General features: G+C 38.1%; 1 protein-coding gene across 2 annotated transcripts in view; it reads left to right on the forward strand.

Moving 5' to 3' along the window:
• Positions 1-1,135: 1,135 nt before the first annotated feature.
• LOC136858532 (proteasome adapter and scaffold protein ECM29) overlaps positions 1,136-16,381 on the forward strand; it is a 925,266-nt gene continuing 910,020 nt past the window's right edge. The window contains exons 1-2 of one of the 2 annotated variants that reach the window (XM_067138136.2): positions 1,136-1,252; positions 1,550-1,680. Coding sequence is in view for 1 of the 2 variants with exons in the window: in XM_067138135.2 (XP_066994236.2) it covers positions 1,293-1,323; positions 1,550-1,680 (162 nt within the window). In the remaining variant the exon portion in view is untranslated. Of the gene's footprint in view, positions 1,324-1,549; positions 1,681-16,381 lie in introns of both variants that reach the window. The other variant, XM_067138135.2, reaches the window with a different exon arrangement.

Genomic DNA, 16,381 nt, shown 5'->3' on the forward strand with positions numbered 1-16,381 from the left:
AGAAATTGCGTACAGAAAGAATGACAGGAGGGTACTCGGAATGAGGAGATAAAGGCTAATTTAGGAATGAACTCGATGGATGAAGCTGTACGTATAAACCGGCTTCGGTGGTGGGGTCATATGAGGCGAATGGAGGATAGGTTACCTAGGAGACTAATGGACTCTGGTACGGAGGGTAAGAAAAGTAGAGGGAGACCAAGGCGACGATGGTTAGACTCAGTTTGGATTTAAAGATATAGAGATATAGAACTAAATGAGGCCACAGCACTAGTTGCAAATAGAGGAATGTGACGACATTTAGTAAATTCACAGAGGCTTGCAGACTGAACGCTGAAAGGCATAAGTCTATAATCATAATGTATGTATGTATGTATGTATACATTACAAAATAATCCTTGATATGAATTAATTAATTTCATCAAGTGTACTAATGTAAATATATTTCTCTATTTTTTGATATGATTTACTTGGCTCAACAATTCTATAATAATTAGGCCTATTTACCTCATACTTACTGGTCTTCCAGGATATCTTTGTTATTGATCGTGTATTATTTTATTGATAGGCCTACAGACTGTGCATATTTTTATTGTGTATGATATTTTGTGTGGATGTGTACAGTATGTGGTAGCTATATAAATATTCATGGTCCATAACCTGTCTTATTCTTTCTCTAAAATAGGTCTTTATGAAAATGTTCCATTATTTTTAGCTGCACCTTGCAAATCGGCAATTCGTTTGGGCTAAATACGATCTGATATAATAACAGGCTATTTGAGCTCATATTTCCGAATTTTAAACTACCGGTATTGCGATTAAAACAGTGTTCTGGACTGCCGCGTGCTTACTTATCATTATGACTTTTCTATTGCGTTACATACGTTAACCAATGAAATAATGTTACAGAAATCTTTTAAAATGACAGACTCTGATAGGAATTAACGTGACTCGGATAGGAATTAACTAGTACTGCTGTTAATGCCAACATGGCGATGCGTGCAAAACTCGGCTTCAGCGAGCCAATGCATTGCGGTAGGCATTGCCATCTCTATGTTATTCTGTGCTCGGTGCTTTCTCAGGGCGTTTACTTCATGCCTTTTCTACAGTAGTGCCAACAATTCAGTGCTCTGCTAATATTTGAGCCGTCTTTTGTTTCGGCAATCCGTGCAATAGTGACAGGAGTGTAGTAGTTTTCAACGACTTTCTTATATGATCCTTGTTTGGATTTGTCTGGTGGTTGGATGAGAATTTGGTTATTTCATTTGTAGTGTAGATAATATAAGTATGAATAAATGAAAATGGCCAGTGCCACTGACGAATTGAGTGAGTTGATGGAGATATTTGGGATGTGTTCTGCTTTGATTCAGTGGTGCCCTGACTTGCATTAAATCCCACTTGTTTCCAATTTAACATTCATGTACATTTTGAGATAATGCATTTATTTTTATTGTCATACCTGTAATATAATGACTTAACAATATTTTGAAGTTCTGTTGGGTGTTTATGATAGTGTAACGTCTTGTAGAGTAATATTTCTCTTCATTTTTAGCTTTGCTGGAAAGAGTGTTTTTTCGTATCGGTGCCGCAGAATCCGATGAACAGCTGCAAAGTGCAGTGTCAAAATTTCTTCCTCCTGTTCTTCTTAAACTGTCAAGTCAACAAGATGGAGTTCGGAAGAAAGTAGGTGTTCTCTTATGTAGTTCAATTTTTTATGTACATCGTTCTACGCAATAGTACATCTTTACATGCCTTTTTTTTTTTTTTTTTGCATAAGTTTACATGCCCATGTATTAGCTCATTATGAAAGTGATTGCTTGGCAGTGTACATGTACTGGTACTGTTTAATGGACCATTAATCTATTTATCCATATGACCTGCATTAAATCCTCTCTTCAACTTCTGAAATAATTTAGATCTATGTGTAAAACTCCTGACTTCTCTTTGTTAGCTCAATTGGAAATGCTGTGTGAAGTTTAGAGGACTTCTCTTAGTAAAAGTTTTTCTGGGACATATTGTTTGATCTTCTAACTAGTTTTTATTTACACTGTTAACCTTGTGGGGAGGGAGTATTATTAAAGACCTTCGGAAAAAAAATATAGTTTTTCTTATCTGATAGTAAGATATTCTTGAAATAAATGCATATTATAATCACCCTGAACAGTGATTTTTCATGTTTATGAGAATAGATTGGTAAAACTCGTGGTTGGTGGGCGCTAATTCATTTCCATGTTGAATGGGGGGTAACATAGTCTTGGAAAGTATGGCGATGGTTTCTTGTGAAATGTCGAATTATTGGAATTATTCGGGGTCGGGAAAGAACAAGTGTTGACCAAGAGAGGTTGGATAGGATAGATGAAAGTGAGAAGCCGGCACAAGTAAGTGGAAGCAATGCCAGGACTCAGCTAAGAGCCCCGTGGTCGCCAACCCACGCTCTCAAGTTCAGAAATCCTGGGGCCCCTTATAGTTGCCTCTTAAGCCGGGCATGGGATACCATGGGTGTTATTCTACTGCCCCACACTTCATTCGTGTGTGTATTGATCATCGTTCACTTGGTAAAGAACTTTGAATTTTACATTTACATGATGATAATTATTGTATTCTATTCTCCTCAGGTGTGAGTTACTTAGCTTTCACAAACACACTATCCTCTGCCAACAGAACAAAAATGACCAGGCCAACGTAGCTCAGTAGGGAGACTATCAGAAGTTAAATTTAAAGGATTTTGGGTTGGTTCCCATTGGTGTGTGTCTGGCCAATTTTTTGTTCTGTGCTGAACATCTCTTTAACATAACCTAATAAGCTGGAAGTCTATTTTGAACTATGTTCAGATGTGTGTGTGTGTGTGTGTGTTAACATTTAAATATCACTGTTGGTTGAGATTGGTAGTTTCTGGTGAATGCTATTGCCACCCATCATTTGATAGTTAAAAATGTTGTTTCTCATTCCTAATTTAGAAGAGGATTAAGTATCTATTAGAAGGAATGCAACTGCATTTTATATGCAGGACTGAATAGGAAATAATCTAATGATGATAAAACTTAATTTTATAGGTGCCAGTTCAGGGTTATAATGAATGCTGAATTATAATCATTTATGTTACCGCGGTTTTGTGGATTAGCAGAGGTGAAAGAAGGTGCCGGGGTGAATGGGTCTAACTACCAAAATCAAGGTTAATTTAAAACTGTAACAAGGTTATATTTTTCCTTTTGCTCTTCCTGATTTTTTTTTTTTTGAACAACAAGAAACAATGCAATAGGTACAAGTAGCAAAAATTAACTCTAGGAAAGATAAGATTGGTGGTACAAACAGAACTTGGGCTTCAAGCCCTCCCTTTACATTTTCTGAGCTCTCAGCTCACAAACATATTTACCAAAGGGCAGAAAACCCCTAATACCTGGAGCACTTGCTCCCAACTTTTAACCTCAAGCCTCCCAGAGGCACCTTTATACACTGGAAACGAGCTAACACGCTCTGAGTTTTTCACGCCTATACAAGGCAATATTGGTGTTTACCATTGATTGCCATCAAGGCACAACTTACAACCATGACACGGGGGTATCTTGTACCCAATCTACTGGGCAGGAAAAGAACAGGTTAAGTAAATGGCCCGGAATACCAAAAAGAATGGAGGCGTATACTTGCACTCCTAAATACACACTTTAAAACCTAAAAGGCACTAGGCCGGTGAAACCGGGGCTATTCCCCAACTATGGAGGTGACTCGTATAAGGAAAAAATTTAAAACATTAAGGGAAAGAAGAAAATCAGTTACCAAAACGTACTCACCTCAAACCAATATGAAGGGGAGCTCGAGAGGGTAAATCACTCTCTATCCCCGAATTACAGTTACAAATTTACTTAAGTTTTTACATAAACTGGTAGAAATTTACATATTTGTAAGGATGGGTTACATGGTAAAGGTTTCGGACCTTTCCCGTGGGTTAAACTGCTGAGCTAGCAAGAAATAAAGATGTTAAGCGGCCATTACCTTACTGAAGAACTGCTGCCTGATGGAAGAGGCACTTCCCGCCTCCTGCTACACGTCCATACACTAGGTTAGATGTTGATGAAGTGGCCGAGAGGCAAGAAAATCAGTTTTTATACCGTCGGGGAAGGTTCGAGACCTTTCATGAATAATTAAGACACACCCACAGGCTTTTATTGGCTACTTTACACAGTTACACACAACATCGAAGAAGAAATACCGGATTGGCTGAAAATTAATTACAGAAATTATTGATTGGCTAACTTCAAAACTGGCGGAAAGAAAAGATTGCCAACCCCCAAATGAAAGAACGAAATTTAGTAAGGACAAAAACTTATGAGTACAGAATTTCTTCAAGAAAGTTCCTCCACTTCGCACTACGGTGCATGATCAGAGTTTTTAGGCAGTGACATCTATGAGAGAATGTCCAAACTTCTTGATAAATAGTAAACAAAAAACACGTCAAAATTCACACAGTGACATCTTCAGACGAAAGGTTTAAGTAGATCCAGTTTTAAGTTCACTGTTTCTCCAGTAGAGGAGTACTTTAAGGTGGAAACTTCGAATGTGCGGCGTAGAGGTGTACCACCTGGTACAATTTATAATGTTCAATAATGGACCATTTATATTGTAATTATAAATTGGCTTATTCAGGAGAAATGTTTTAGGTTCCCTATTGGAATCAGTATCTATGTCATCTGATGGCCTTGCAGACATCAGTGTTTGTAAATGAGACAAAGTCTCTCTCATAGAACGTTGACACTGCCGGTGGCTCCAAGTAGCCTATGCAGTGGCTTGCACGGTATGCACTAGCCATGTGTCTTGGTACGTGTGCTAATTACCAGCTGATGAGCCCAAATTGGCACACAGGGGCGAAATGCTGGCAACCAAGAATGAGTTAGCTGGAAAAATTTATAAAGTCCAATGACAGATCAATTATCTTGTCATTATGAATTTACTCATTCGGTGGTGGTGGTGGTGGCGATTATTGTTTTAAGAGGAAGTACAACTAAACAGTCATCCTCTATATAACACCAATCAGAGAGAAAAAAAATGGAAGGGATTTGACACTTCGAAAAATGAAGGGCCGCAAAGGGCATGAAAGTGAATGACCTCCTAGGCCTCGAGTGCTCTAATACCTTCGGGGTCGGGAAAGAACAAAAGTTGACCAAGAGAGGTCGGATAGGATAGATGAAAGTGAGAAGCCGGCACAAGTAAGTGGAAGCAATGCCAGGACTCAGCCAAGAGTCCCGTGGTCGCCAACCCACGCTTTCAAGTTCAGAGCTCCTGGGCCCCTTATGGTTGCCTCTTAAGACGGACAGGAGATACCATGGGTGTTATTCTACTGCCTCCCACCCACAGGGGATTTGGACAAATATTTCAGGTTCCCTGTGGGAATTTACATACACACACACACACACACACATATATATATATATAAAATTGAGTGCTTCCATGAAGTACTGTCCATCTTTTCAGTGTTGTATCTCAGATGTCAAGGCTACTCTGACTGGTTTTTCCCCTGCAATGTTGCCCCCTAGAAAGCTTTCTTTTAATGGTATAGCCTATACTTCTTTGCTGTTGTAAAGATAAATGAAATGACACACAACATATTTTTGACTGTTGTAAAGATAAATGAAATTACACACAACATATTTTCTTCAGCTCACCTCATCTTCAACCAAATTAACATCACAGCTGTCGAAGGGACATATAACACCACAAGTTCTACTCAAACTCATATATTTTCTTTTCGGCTCTTTAATGTAGGAAGCTACAATCACGTCTACCTGCTAATATATATTTAGCTACGTTTCTGATGAGTACTAATACCCTTGTCCTCGCGCTTAAGTGCCTTAAGAAGTTTGCCGTCTTATGTTTTCACATAAGATTAAGAACTTTACAGACAACTTTGGATTTTAGTATACCAAGCTCGATAGCTGGAGTCGCTTAAGTGCGGCCAGTATCCAGTATTCGGGTGATAGTAGGTTCGAACCCCACTGTTGGCAGCCCTGAAGATGGTTTTCCGTGGTTTCCCATTTACACACCAGGCAAGTGCTGGGACTGTACCTTAAGTAAGGCCACGGCCGCTTCCTTCCCACTCCCAGCCCTTTCCTGTTCCATCGTCGCCGCACGACCTATCTGTTTAAATCTAAGAATTTCATTTTTGTCCGTATTGAACTGAGAATGGAAGATAGGAAACTTAAAAGGGTCCACCTTTTCAATACAAAAATGTTATAGTTTATTTACAACATATATTTACACTTGGAACTAGTTTCGACGCTGTTTGGCGTCATCTTCAGCCAAAATGTGGGAAATAGGCTAGCATGTAGACATTTATATTACACAAGGCGTTACATTAAACAATACACATCTTACGAGGAGATAAAAACAGGGACGAATGTAGAAACAAATGAATCATTGAGAAAGCAAAAGTTATAAATATTAAAAATAACCTTAACCACACATCTTGCAGTGCGAAAATATTCGCTTTGAATGATTCCTGAATACAAAACCTCCAAACTCTCAGAAAACGTATTCCTTAATACCAATTTTATATTCTTGTCGAGCTGAATACCGGACCTGTGAAGATTACAAGATTATTTTGTGCATCTACAGAATGGTGGTGTTAATGAAGCTATGTAATATAGAGAGAGACTTTCAAAAGGTGGTTAAATGAAGAAGTTATATCATGTTCAAGATCATGCTTTCACATCTCTGTACAGTATTTAAAATACAATTTACCGTTGGTCTTTATAGCTATTGTTGAGAGTGAAGGAGAATTTCCTGTTGTGTATGTTTATCAGGAACTCAAGGGAGACTTCATTAGTTAGTCGGAACATAGAAAAAACGATGAAATCTTCTCAGAAGAACTCTTAAGGTTTCACCTTACTTTTTCCTGCCTGCTGGCTCTTCAGAAGTGTGTCCGCGTGCGTTTTGTATTCAGGATTCATTCAAGGCAAATATTTTCGCACTGCAAGATGTGTGGTTAAGGTTATTTTTAATATGTATAACTTTTGCCTTATCAACGATTCATTTGTTTCTATATTCGTCCCTGTTTTTATCTCCTCGTAAGATGTGTATTGTTTAATGTAACGCCTTGTGTAATATAAATGTCTACATGCTAGCCTATTTCCCACATTTTGGCTGAAGATGACGCCAAACAGCGTCGAAACTAGTTCCAAGTGTAAATATATGTTGTGCCCCCGTTTTGCCGGGCAGCTCAGCCGGTAAGCAAAAGTTCCCAGAGGCGGAACGTTCGCTTACAGGCGACGCTAAATTATAGGGGTCAGGGACAATCTAAGGACTGACGACAAATGAAAACACTAGAAAGAAATGGCTTTTAACATTTATTAAATAAAATATTAGCACTTTCCAGGTTCTAGAAATATTTTCAGAATCTTGAAATAAAATTATTTAATTCTTCCCTGCCGGAATTCTTCCGCAGTTCTCCATTAATTTGAATTCTGTAAACAGACGAAATTAAGCCTTAATAAATCGTCCTAAGAAATTAAACAAATTATTATTTGAGAAAAACCTATCTCAAAATCTCAAAATATGAATTATTTCTCCTTTTCTTGAATTATAATTTAAATTGACAATACTTAGCGGTTCATTTAAATTGTGAGTCAAATTTCTACGTCACACGAAAAATCCAATAACTCCCTTCTATTAATTAAATATTATTTCAATTAATTATTTAAGCTTCAAATTATATAACGAAATTATTTTGAGATCAAATATCTAACTCATTTGATTCTTATTCTTACGTCAATTGACCTAGTGTTGTGCACAACTCACAATAAAGGCTTAAAATTTTCGCATTATAGCGTTACACATTTTACATTTTGTGAGCTTATTTCATTGACGCGATCCTTGCTTAAGTATTTTTTTCTCGAAGCAAAGATCCTAATCTGTCTTATTTCGTCATAAAATCACTTAAAGATTCATAATTGAGCTAAATATGCTCGCCACAAAACAACAAAATAAACGAAACTTTACGCGCTCAGCGTACACACAACATGACGAAATATAACCATGGAAATCACAATTATAAATAAAATCAATCATTCATCCATCTCACATTCAAGCTTTGGTCCACGTTAATATTATTAAATAAATTTATCGAATCCTATCTTTTGATTTTTATTTTTAAATTTTATCTGAAACATGAGAACTTCTCTCGATGACCATATCAGACAAGGGTTACCATTACAAACGTCTGACGTGTGATTGTGACAGGATTACCACTTTTCCAATGAAATAAATTCCACAACGATGTTCCAGAATAATTTTGTAGTAGAAATCGTCACTAAAAATTCCATAGAACTGCCTACAGTCACAGATAAATAAACATTCGCGCATACGGTCTATGAGTCACGACTACGTTATTTTTAATCTCTCATTATCACAAATTATTGACCAACATGTGCTGCACAAGAAGAAATTATGTTCAAAAACACACTCTCTTCCTTAATTGACTCATGTAATGGACACACAAATAAAAACCTATCTTAAGATCCATTTACAAGTCTCAAAAATTACCAATAACAGTAAATGCAAAATCTGTGGACATTCAAGCCACGACCAATATTCCAGGTCACATCTACTTCAAAATAGCACATATTAATCACTTATAAGCACAGCAATAATTACACTCATGACCTTTAAATATTCTATTAGACCGTAATAATGTCAATTATTATTATTATTATTATTATTATACGCGCGCGGTCGCGTCATCGCAGGCTATGGTTTAAGGAAATCATAGATGACTCTATTCTATTTCGGATCTATGGTAAACCACAAAACATCAAGGAAAAATCCTAAATTCACAGAACACGTCGATATTCTGTCCCAAATAAATCAAAAATTATTCCATCATTAATTTATAAATTGAAAATTATTATCGCGTGGGTCAAATATTTTTAACACTTCCCTAGACTTAACATGGGACAGTGAGAATATGTCACGAAGCACTCACTCACATAGAACAAATTATAGGTCCCAAATACACTCTCACACACATCAAATCTACCAACACCAGTGAAAGAAGAGTGAAATTTCTAACTACAAAGACAATTAGAAATGACTTTAAATATTCAAGCAAGGACTACGTCTACATAATTGTTACAACAAAGAAAAGAGAAAAATATAATTTAAAATCTTAGCTGTAGTAGACTTGGCTTCTGGACTCGGCTGATGATCAATGAATATTTAACCAAACTCCATCTCTGATGTTATTCTCTCCCGGGCTGAATTATGCCTCACATTTTAAAGATACATGGCTGCAGCAGGCGAGGACTCACGACAAATACATACTTCGTCGTAACGCTGAAGTTCCATTCTTCCAAACTATTTAAGGTTGCTGGGGATCTTGCGTCTTCTGGTTGAAGCTGAAACTAAAAGATATGTCTTAGAAAAAATACTCCACACACACTCGATTCTTCAAGATGGCACAGTTTTACCTACTTTATAAATTCTCTTCAGGTTTATAAAACTAAAGAAATCTGAACTGCTGCGTTTCCGATAATTTTATGTCCCAAAATTTCCTCAGAAGCAGAAATTTTTCGTCTTTCCTTAAATGAATACTGGTAATATTCCACGTCGAATACGTCGTTTCCAGTAACACATGTGCTCGAACAATTCTTCCCGTAGACAACTGAGCAAAGACCAAATGAGCACTGAGCGAATGCAAATGAGCAAAGAAAGCAAAAGAGAGCAAAAGAGAATGATTTCCTCAAGTACATGGGTATTTATTCCTTCAAGACGTAGGTGTGTCTGTTAATTAATTTTTATTGGCTAAGACTTTGCGATCAGGCTAACCTTGCGGTCCAATTGGTTGAATATCATGACGTCAAAATCTCAAAGTATTGATCGCTTTTAATCTGGTCGAGTTCCTGTCCACGTGCCACCTTCTGCTGTCTTCAACAAGGCACAAAAAAAAAAACCCAGACTCGTATGCACGGCATGGGAAAAACCTGTTCCCCTCGCTGGCTAGCAAACAGTGCAGAGTTGAAATCACCTTCCTGGACGATAAATTTATGCATGGTTCCACACTAGAAATAAAATATTCTCCCCATGCAAACCAATAACCAATTTTCAAGGGTGCATATTTTCCCGTGGCTGAAAAAATGATTTGATGGGCAGATTAAATCATTATTATCTGGAAATATAATTAACATGTCCCTTGAAAATTTTGAAATACAGTTTTGTGTCACACTATTCCATAATTATTCCAGATGACGTTCCAGCACGTAGCCTACTATTGTCCAGTTCCAGCGCAGCACAAAGCAAGCGTAATTGGCTCATGGTGGAATTTTGTAACTCCTGACATTCTTTGCATACTTCTTCCGTCATATCGACCTGCGTTGAAGCATGAAGGTAGATCGGATCCTCATCTTCGTTCCATGACGTTTCCTCTTCAAAGATGACGTTTATTTGATTTACAGCAAATTGTTTAGGACAGTGATAGCTCTTCAAATTTGAACCATTATGAACTCCTTCATATGATTGATCAAGACTTTGTATGCGATAGGCATTGTTCCCATAGACTTTAATAATTTTGTACGGCCCAATAAATAACGGTGCAAACTTGGCATAAAATTTACTTGTGGTTTCTGAGGAAGCTGGTTTTTTTTTAGTAACACGAGCTCATGTAATTTTAATGGACGACGAAACTTCTTGTTTCTGACACGTCGTTGCCTTCTCTCAGCTTGTTCCTTTAGAGATTTAGCTGCCTTCTCAATATTCTCCTCCAGGGTAGGTTTTACATTTCCTGGGCATTGAATGATACTATCCCAAGGTCGGTAAGGTCGTCTGTCAAAATGAAGAACAACTGGAATCTGAGATGTTGCCTCGTGCACAGTGTTATTTAAGCATTCCATCATAATTGGTAACACATCTACCCATAACCAATATGTATTTCCGCAGAAAATACGGCAGAATTTTGACAGTTCCTGCATTACTCTTTCAGCTGGATTGCTCGATGGATGGCGGACAGAGTTCAATATATGCTTAATGCCTAATTGTTCCATAGCTTGACGAAATTCAGCGGAGGTAAATTGTGATCCGTGATCAGTCAATATGGCTTTTGGCTTGCCCATGTGAGGTATCAGATTGCGGATTATCCGACGGATTACAGATTTTGAATTCGCCTTTTGGATAGGATACAAGGCAATATACTTAGAAAATACGTCGATAGTGACTATTACATGTCGGTTTCCCCTCCTAGAGATCGGGACTGGTCCAAATAGGTCCATTGCAAATAACTGTTTAGGCCCTGTAGGTAATATGGGAATAGGACTATGCTGAAGCAGATGAGAGCTGGGTTTTACTCGCTGACAAGTATCACATGTGCGGACTACATTACGAACAATGGTTCGAAGTTTCTCCCAAGTGAATTTTTCTTGAATAGTGGCAACCGTCTTATCAATACCACCATGACCTGTTATTCTGTGCGTATGCCAGATAAGGGATTCCTGTAATTTTGGAGGCACCACAACTCTAAGTTCCGATTTTGCAGAATCAATGAATTTAAATAATATTCCATCCAAATATTGGTAACGTGAGGATTTCCTTTTATATCTTCTATAATTAGGTTCTCCAGGTTTGATTCTCTTCTCCAAAAAGTCTATGATGTTTCTTAAATCTTTGTCTCTCTTCTGGGCTTGCCGAATATAACGTAATTTTCTTAAAAATTCGTGGTCCTCTGGAATTAATTCAATCTGATGAATTTCCTCAATATCGGCATTCGGGTTACGACTTAAACAGTCAGCTAACAAATTGCTTTTTCCAGTACAGTGCTCCAGTTTGATGTCAAATTGCTGGACAAACATCGTCCACCTGAATATTCGTTCAGATGCCATGGTAGTTTTCAACATGAACGTCAAAGCTTTGTGATCAGTCCTGATAATAATTTGATAACCATATATTATCTTCTGCCAGTATTTGAGAGCATATACTATTGACAACATCTCCAATTCAGTAACCGTGTAGTGCTTTTCGTGATTTCTCAATTTTCTGCTGACGAAGGCAAGATAAATTCTCCTTTCAGGGTCTTCCTTATTTTCTTGGAATAACACAGCTCCAGTTCCAATACCTGACGCGTCTGTTTGTAATATGAATGGTTTTACAAAGTCTGGATATCCCAATTTGACGTTTTGTATCAGCATTTCCTTGGTCTTATTAAATGCTGTCTCACATTCATCATTCCATTTCCATCTGTTTCCCTTTTTTAGCATATCCTGTAAAGGTGCGACAGTCTGCGTAAAATTAGGGCAATGGTTGGCGAAAAAGTTGGCCATCCCTAAAAATTGCCTTACATGTTTCACTCTTAAGGGCCTTGAAAATTTACTTATGGCTTCAATCTTGACCGGGTTAGGTCTGATTCCCTCACCATCTATTATATGTCCTAAAAATAGAATTTCAGTCTGACAGAATTTTGACTTGGCTAGATTTATGTGGAATCCTGTTCTAGAGAGATTCTCCAGTAATTTCTCCAGTTTAGATAAGTGATCTTCGAAGGTTTCACTGGCCAAAAGTAAATCGTCAATGTACTTAGTCGTGAAGCTCTTTACTTCCTCCGTAAGACACCGATCCAATGCTCGGATAAGAGCGCTTCCTGCATTAGATATGCCAAAGGGCAATTTTCGGAAGACGTAGGTCTGTTGATTAAACATGAATCCAGTTAGGAGTCTAGATTTTTCCTCCAGGGGAATGTGATAGTATGAGGAAGTGAAGTCGACTGACGTAAAGAGATTCATCCCTCGAAATTTCCTTAGAACTTCCTTAATAGCAGGTGCCTGGTCTCTTTCAGGGATCAACTTCAGGTTTATCTCACGAGCGTCTAAACACAAACGAAGGGATCCATCTGGCTTGCTTACGATGACCAAAGAACTAAGAAAGGGTGTACTGGCTTTCATTATGATCCCATCCTTTTCCATGCCTTCGATTAATTTTTCCACTCTAGAATGGAATTTCTCCGGGATCGGGTATGGCTTCTTCTTGAAAGGAGTCCAGTCAGTTACCACCAATGAATATTTAAAATCTGGAATTTGTCCCGGTTTGTCATCAAACAAGTTCTTATATTTTAATAATAGATTTCGTAGTTGTTCCTTTTCCTTGTCATTTCCCTGAGCTGAATTCACCTTCTGATTTATAAGATCCAAGGGATGCGTTCTATTTTCGCCCTCTTCAATTATGTCATCCAGAACCTGATGAATTTCTTCTAAGGCCTCATGGTCTTCTTTCTCCCTCGATGGTAAGGCGCAATTTATGTGGAACACCTCTTGGTCGGTTACATCAACAGGATTCATGACTGTAATTTCTGAAAATTCCTCCAGACGAAATACTATTTGGTTGGAGTCTAAACTAATGTTTGCGTGGTATGATGTAAGAAAATCCATTCCAAGAATGATATTAAATTTAATATTTGTCATGGCCAAAAATATATTAGGGAACTTGGTGTTTCCGATTTCCACATCGAGAAATGTCTGCTGCTTGCAAATTACAATTTTGTCAGGGATAATTCCTTTAATTTTAACATGTGAGACGGGAATGATAGGTATTTCATGCCTTTCTCTTAAGTCATTCATAAATGATGTTGATATTACACTAATAGTGGAGCCGGTGTCAACTAAGCATTTTACTCTCACACCACAAATTTTAGCTAATATTATTGGTAATGTCCTTGCATCATTTCTACTAGTCTCAAGATTCTCTTCTAACAGATCATCAGATTTAGTAACCCATGAATCAATCTGAACTACAATCCATTCCTTCGGGACCTCTGAATTACAAGAGTTAGGATTCGAACTATCATTTTCTAGTTGGATGGATGTTTTTTTTTAATAGCCCCTTGGCTATAATCTACCTCTTCATAGCGCTGGCGATTTTCTTCTTGCTTAGCCCTTTGGTATTCTAAGCTTTCCGCTCCTACTATATCTGGGTTCTCGTCCTGGTCCTGAATCGCGTGACGCCACTTGGATTTCTCCTGATTTTCCTTGCGTAATTCCTGGATGTATTTCTCTCTCTCTTCTTGTCTCCAGTTTCTTTTTCTTCCTCCCGTATAGTTATTTTCGCTATTTCTTCTCCACCTTCCTCGAATATTTTCATAGGGTCTGCGTCGTACATTCCTTCGGTAATAATCTCTCTCCTCGTCACTTCTGTGTCCTGACCTAGGAGAACGGTCTCTCGATGACATTTCCTTTGTAGTTCGACCGCTAGGTTTCCCTTGGTTGAACGAAGCTCCACTGTCGGCTCGGACGACTGTAGTTTGTAACACCTGTTGGTCTTGACCTAGATTACGCCTTGGTTGCTCTCTCGAAGTTAGGTCGAGCTGTCGGAGCACGGCTTCGGCCTGAATTGCGGTCTGCGCGTTCGAAGCAATCATTATACGTTGAATGTCCGCTGGAAGTTGCCTTATTATTACACGGACTACTTCAACTTCTGAGGGTGGCATATCAAGCTCCTTTAGTTTACGTAGCTGGGCTGAAAAATAATCGGCGTAGCGTGTGGGCGTAGAAGAAGCGTACCTCTTAGCGTAAAGTTCTGTTTTTAAATTATGCTGTAGATCACTGTTCCAATATCTCTCCAGAAATGCCTTCTTGAACCCTTCAAAATCTTCAAATGAATATTTGAATGCTTCATACCATGTTAATACTGAATTCTCTAAATAGCGTTCAGTTACCCTTAGTTGGCGTTCAGGAGGTATCTTATTATCTCTGAAGTATTCCTGAAGTTCACGAATGAAGCTTTTAGGAGTAACGCCTTTAACGTTATTGAACTTCTTCGGTTGTTCCTCATGAAGTTTAATAATATTAACAATTTGAGTCTGACCTGAAACATTTGCCGAATTTATCCCACTACTGTCCTGATTTATGTAAGGGTTGGTGTTATTTAAGGGATTAGCCATGTCCACCACTTTTGGAGTCGAAGACGGGACTTCACCAGACGTCCGCTTCTCTAATTGACCTTGCCTTTCCAATAATGTAGAAGTGACAATATTATGCCTCTCGCCCTGAAGTTTAATTATCTTAAGCTCTTCAACAAGCTCCTTAATTCCGTCCTGAAGTTCACGCTTCGATGCTTCGGACTCAGCTTTTACTTCGCTAATTTCCTTGCCCATTTCAGTTTTTATTTCTTTGAGACCTGTCTGCGTCTCTTCGATAGTCTCATAGAAATATTCTAGCCTTTCTGACGTGGTTACTTGGGAAACTTTTATTTCTGCTATGACTCCCTTTTCCACTTGTTTCAAAGTTTCGTAAAGGCCGGTAAACTTCTTACTCCATGCTGCCTTAGTCGCTGTAAGGTCGTCTGCATTATCCACAATTTTCTCCTCGATATTCTGAAACTTTTTCTCCACCTCATTTTTGTATTTATCAAGCCCCTGTAGTACATCTGTCTGGACTTTAGCGAGTCTCTCACTAACTTCGTTCGACATCTCAGCTAACGAACTTGTAATACCCGCCTGTATTTCACCTTTAAAGTCTGAGAAATTCTGTTTTACTGCTACAAGTTCACTTTGAATGGATGCTATTTTCCCATTAAATAATTTCACGTCCATGTGCAGTTTATTAATGTTTTCGTCCGTCCTATTCTGTATTTCTTCCAAAGCACTTTTAAGATCGGATTTAAATTTATCCTGTCCCTCGTTCAGTTCTAATTTCAGTTTTTCATTATTTTCACTAAGATCCTGTTTTAATTTATCATTGTTCTCGGTCAGTCTAAGCTCAAGTTTAGCTTGATTTGCACTAAGGTCCTGTTTCAATCGCTCCTGATTTTCATTAAATTCAGCACTAAGTTCCTGCTTTAATTTATCGTTATTTTCACTTAATTCAGCGCTAAGTTCCTGCTTTAGTTTAGCACTACTTTCACTTAAATCCTGCTTCAAACTATCCTTCAAATTCCCTAACGCATTCTCCAAAAATGCACGCCATTCATCCATAATAACAATAAACTTTTCAAGAAACGGCAGTTCAGACCTCGGGGAGAATAATATCAGAGTATAAACCAGAGTCCAGTTCCACGTCTACTAATGAATTAAGCTCACCTCCTTAGGGGAAGATTTGTATATCATTTCAATAATACTTAACTATTAAAATCCGAAATGTTGCGCAAATGCAGTCGCATAAAAAAAAATGAAATTTTCCTAATCTCCAAGATTTTGTTTCAAACATTCAACATGGCCCTTCCTAACTTTAACTAAAGTGCTCTCTGCCACAGAGATCTGGGCTAATAAATGTTATCAAATAACCCAAAAATCCTATTGTCGCCGCATCTTGCTTATGTCCAAATTTTGGACTACAAGATCGAGTCCTTAGATTGGCGTCGTCAATTAAATTCGGGCCAAACACGTTACGGGCGCCAAATTTGTACTACCTGCCCCCGTTTTGCC

The sequence above is a fragment of the Anabrus simplex genome, chromosome 1 (assembly GCF_040414725.1).
Source record: "Anabrus simplex isolate iqAnaSimp1 chromosome 1, ASM4041472v1, whole genome shotgun sequence".
Taxonomy (NCBI): Eukaryota; Metazoa; Arthropoda; class Insecta; order Orthoptera; family Tettigoniidae; genus Anabrus; species Anabrus simplex.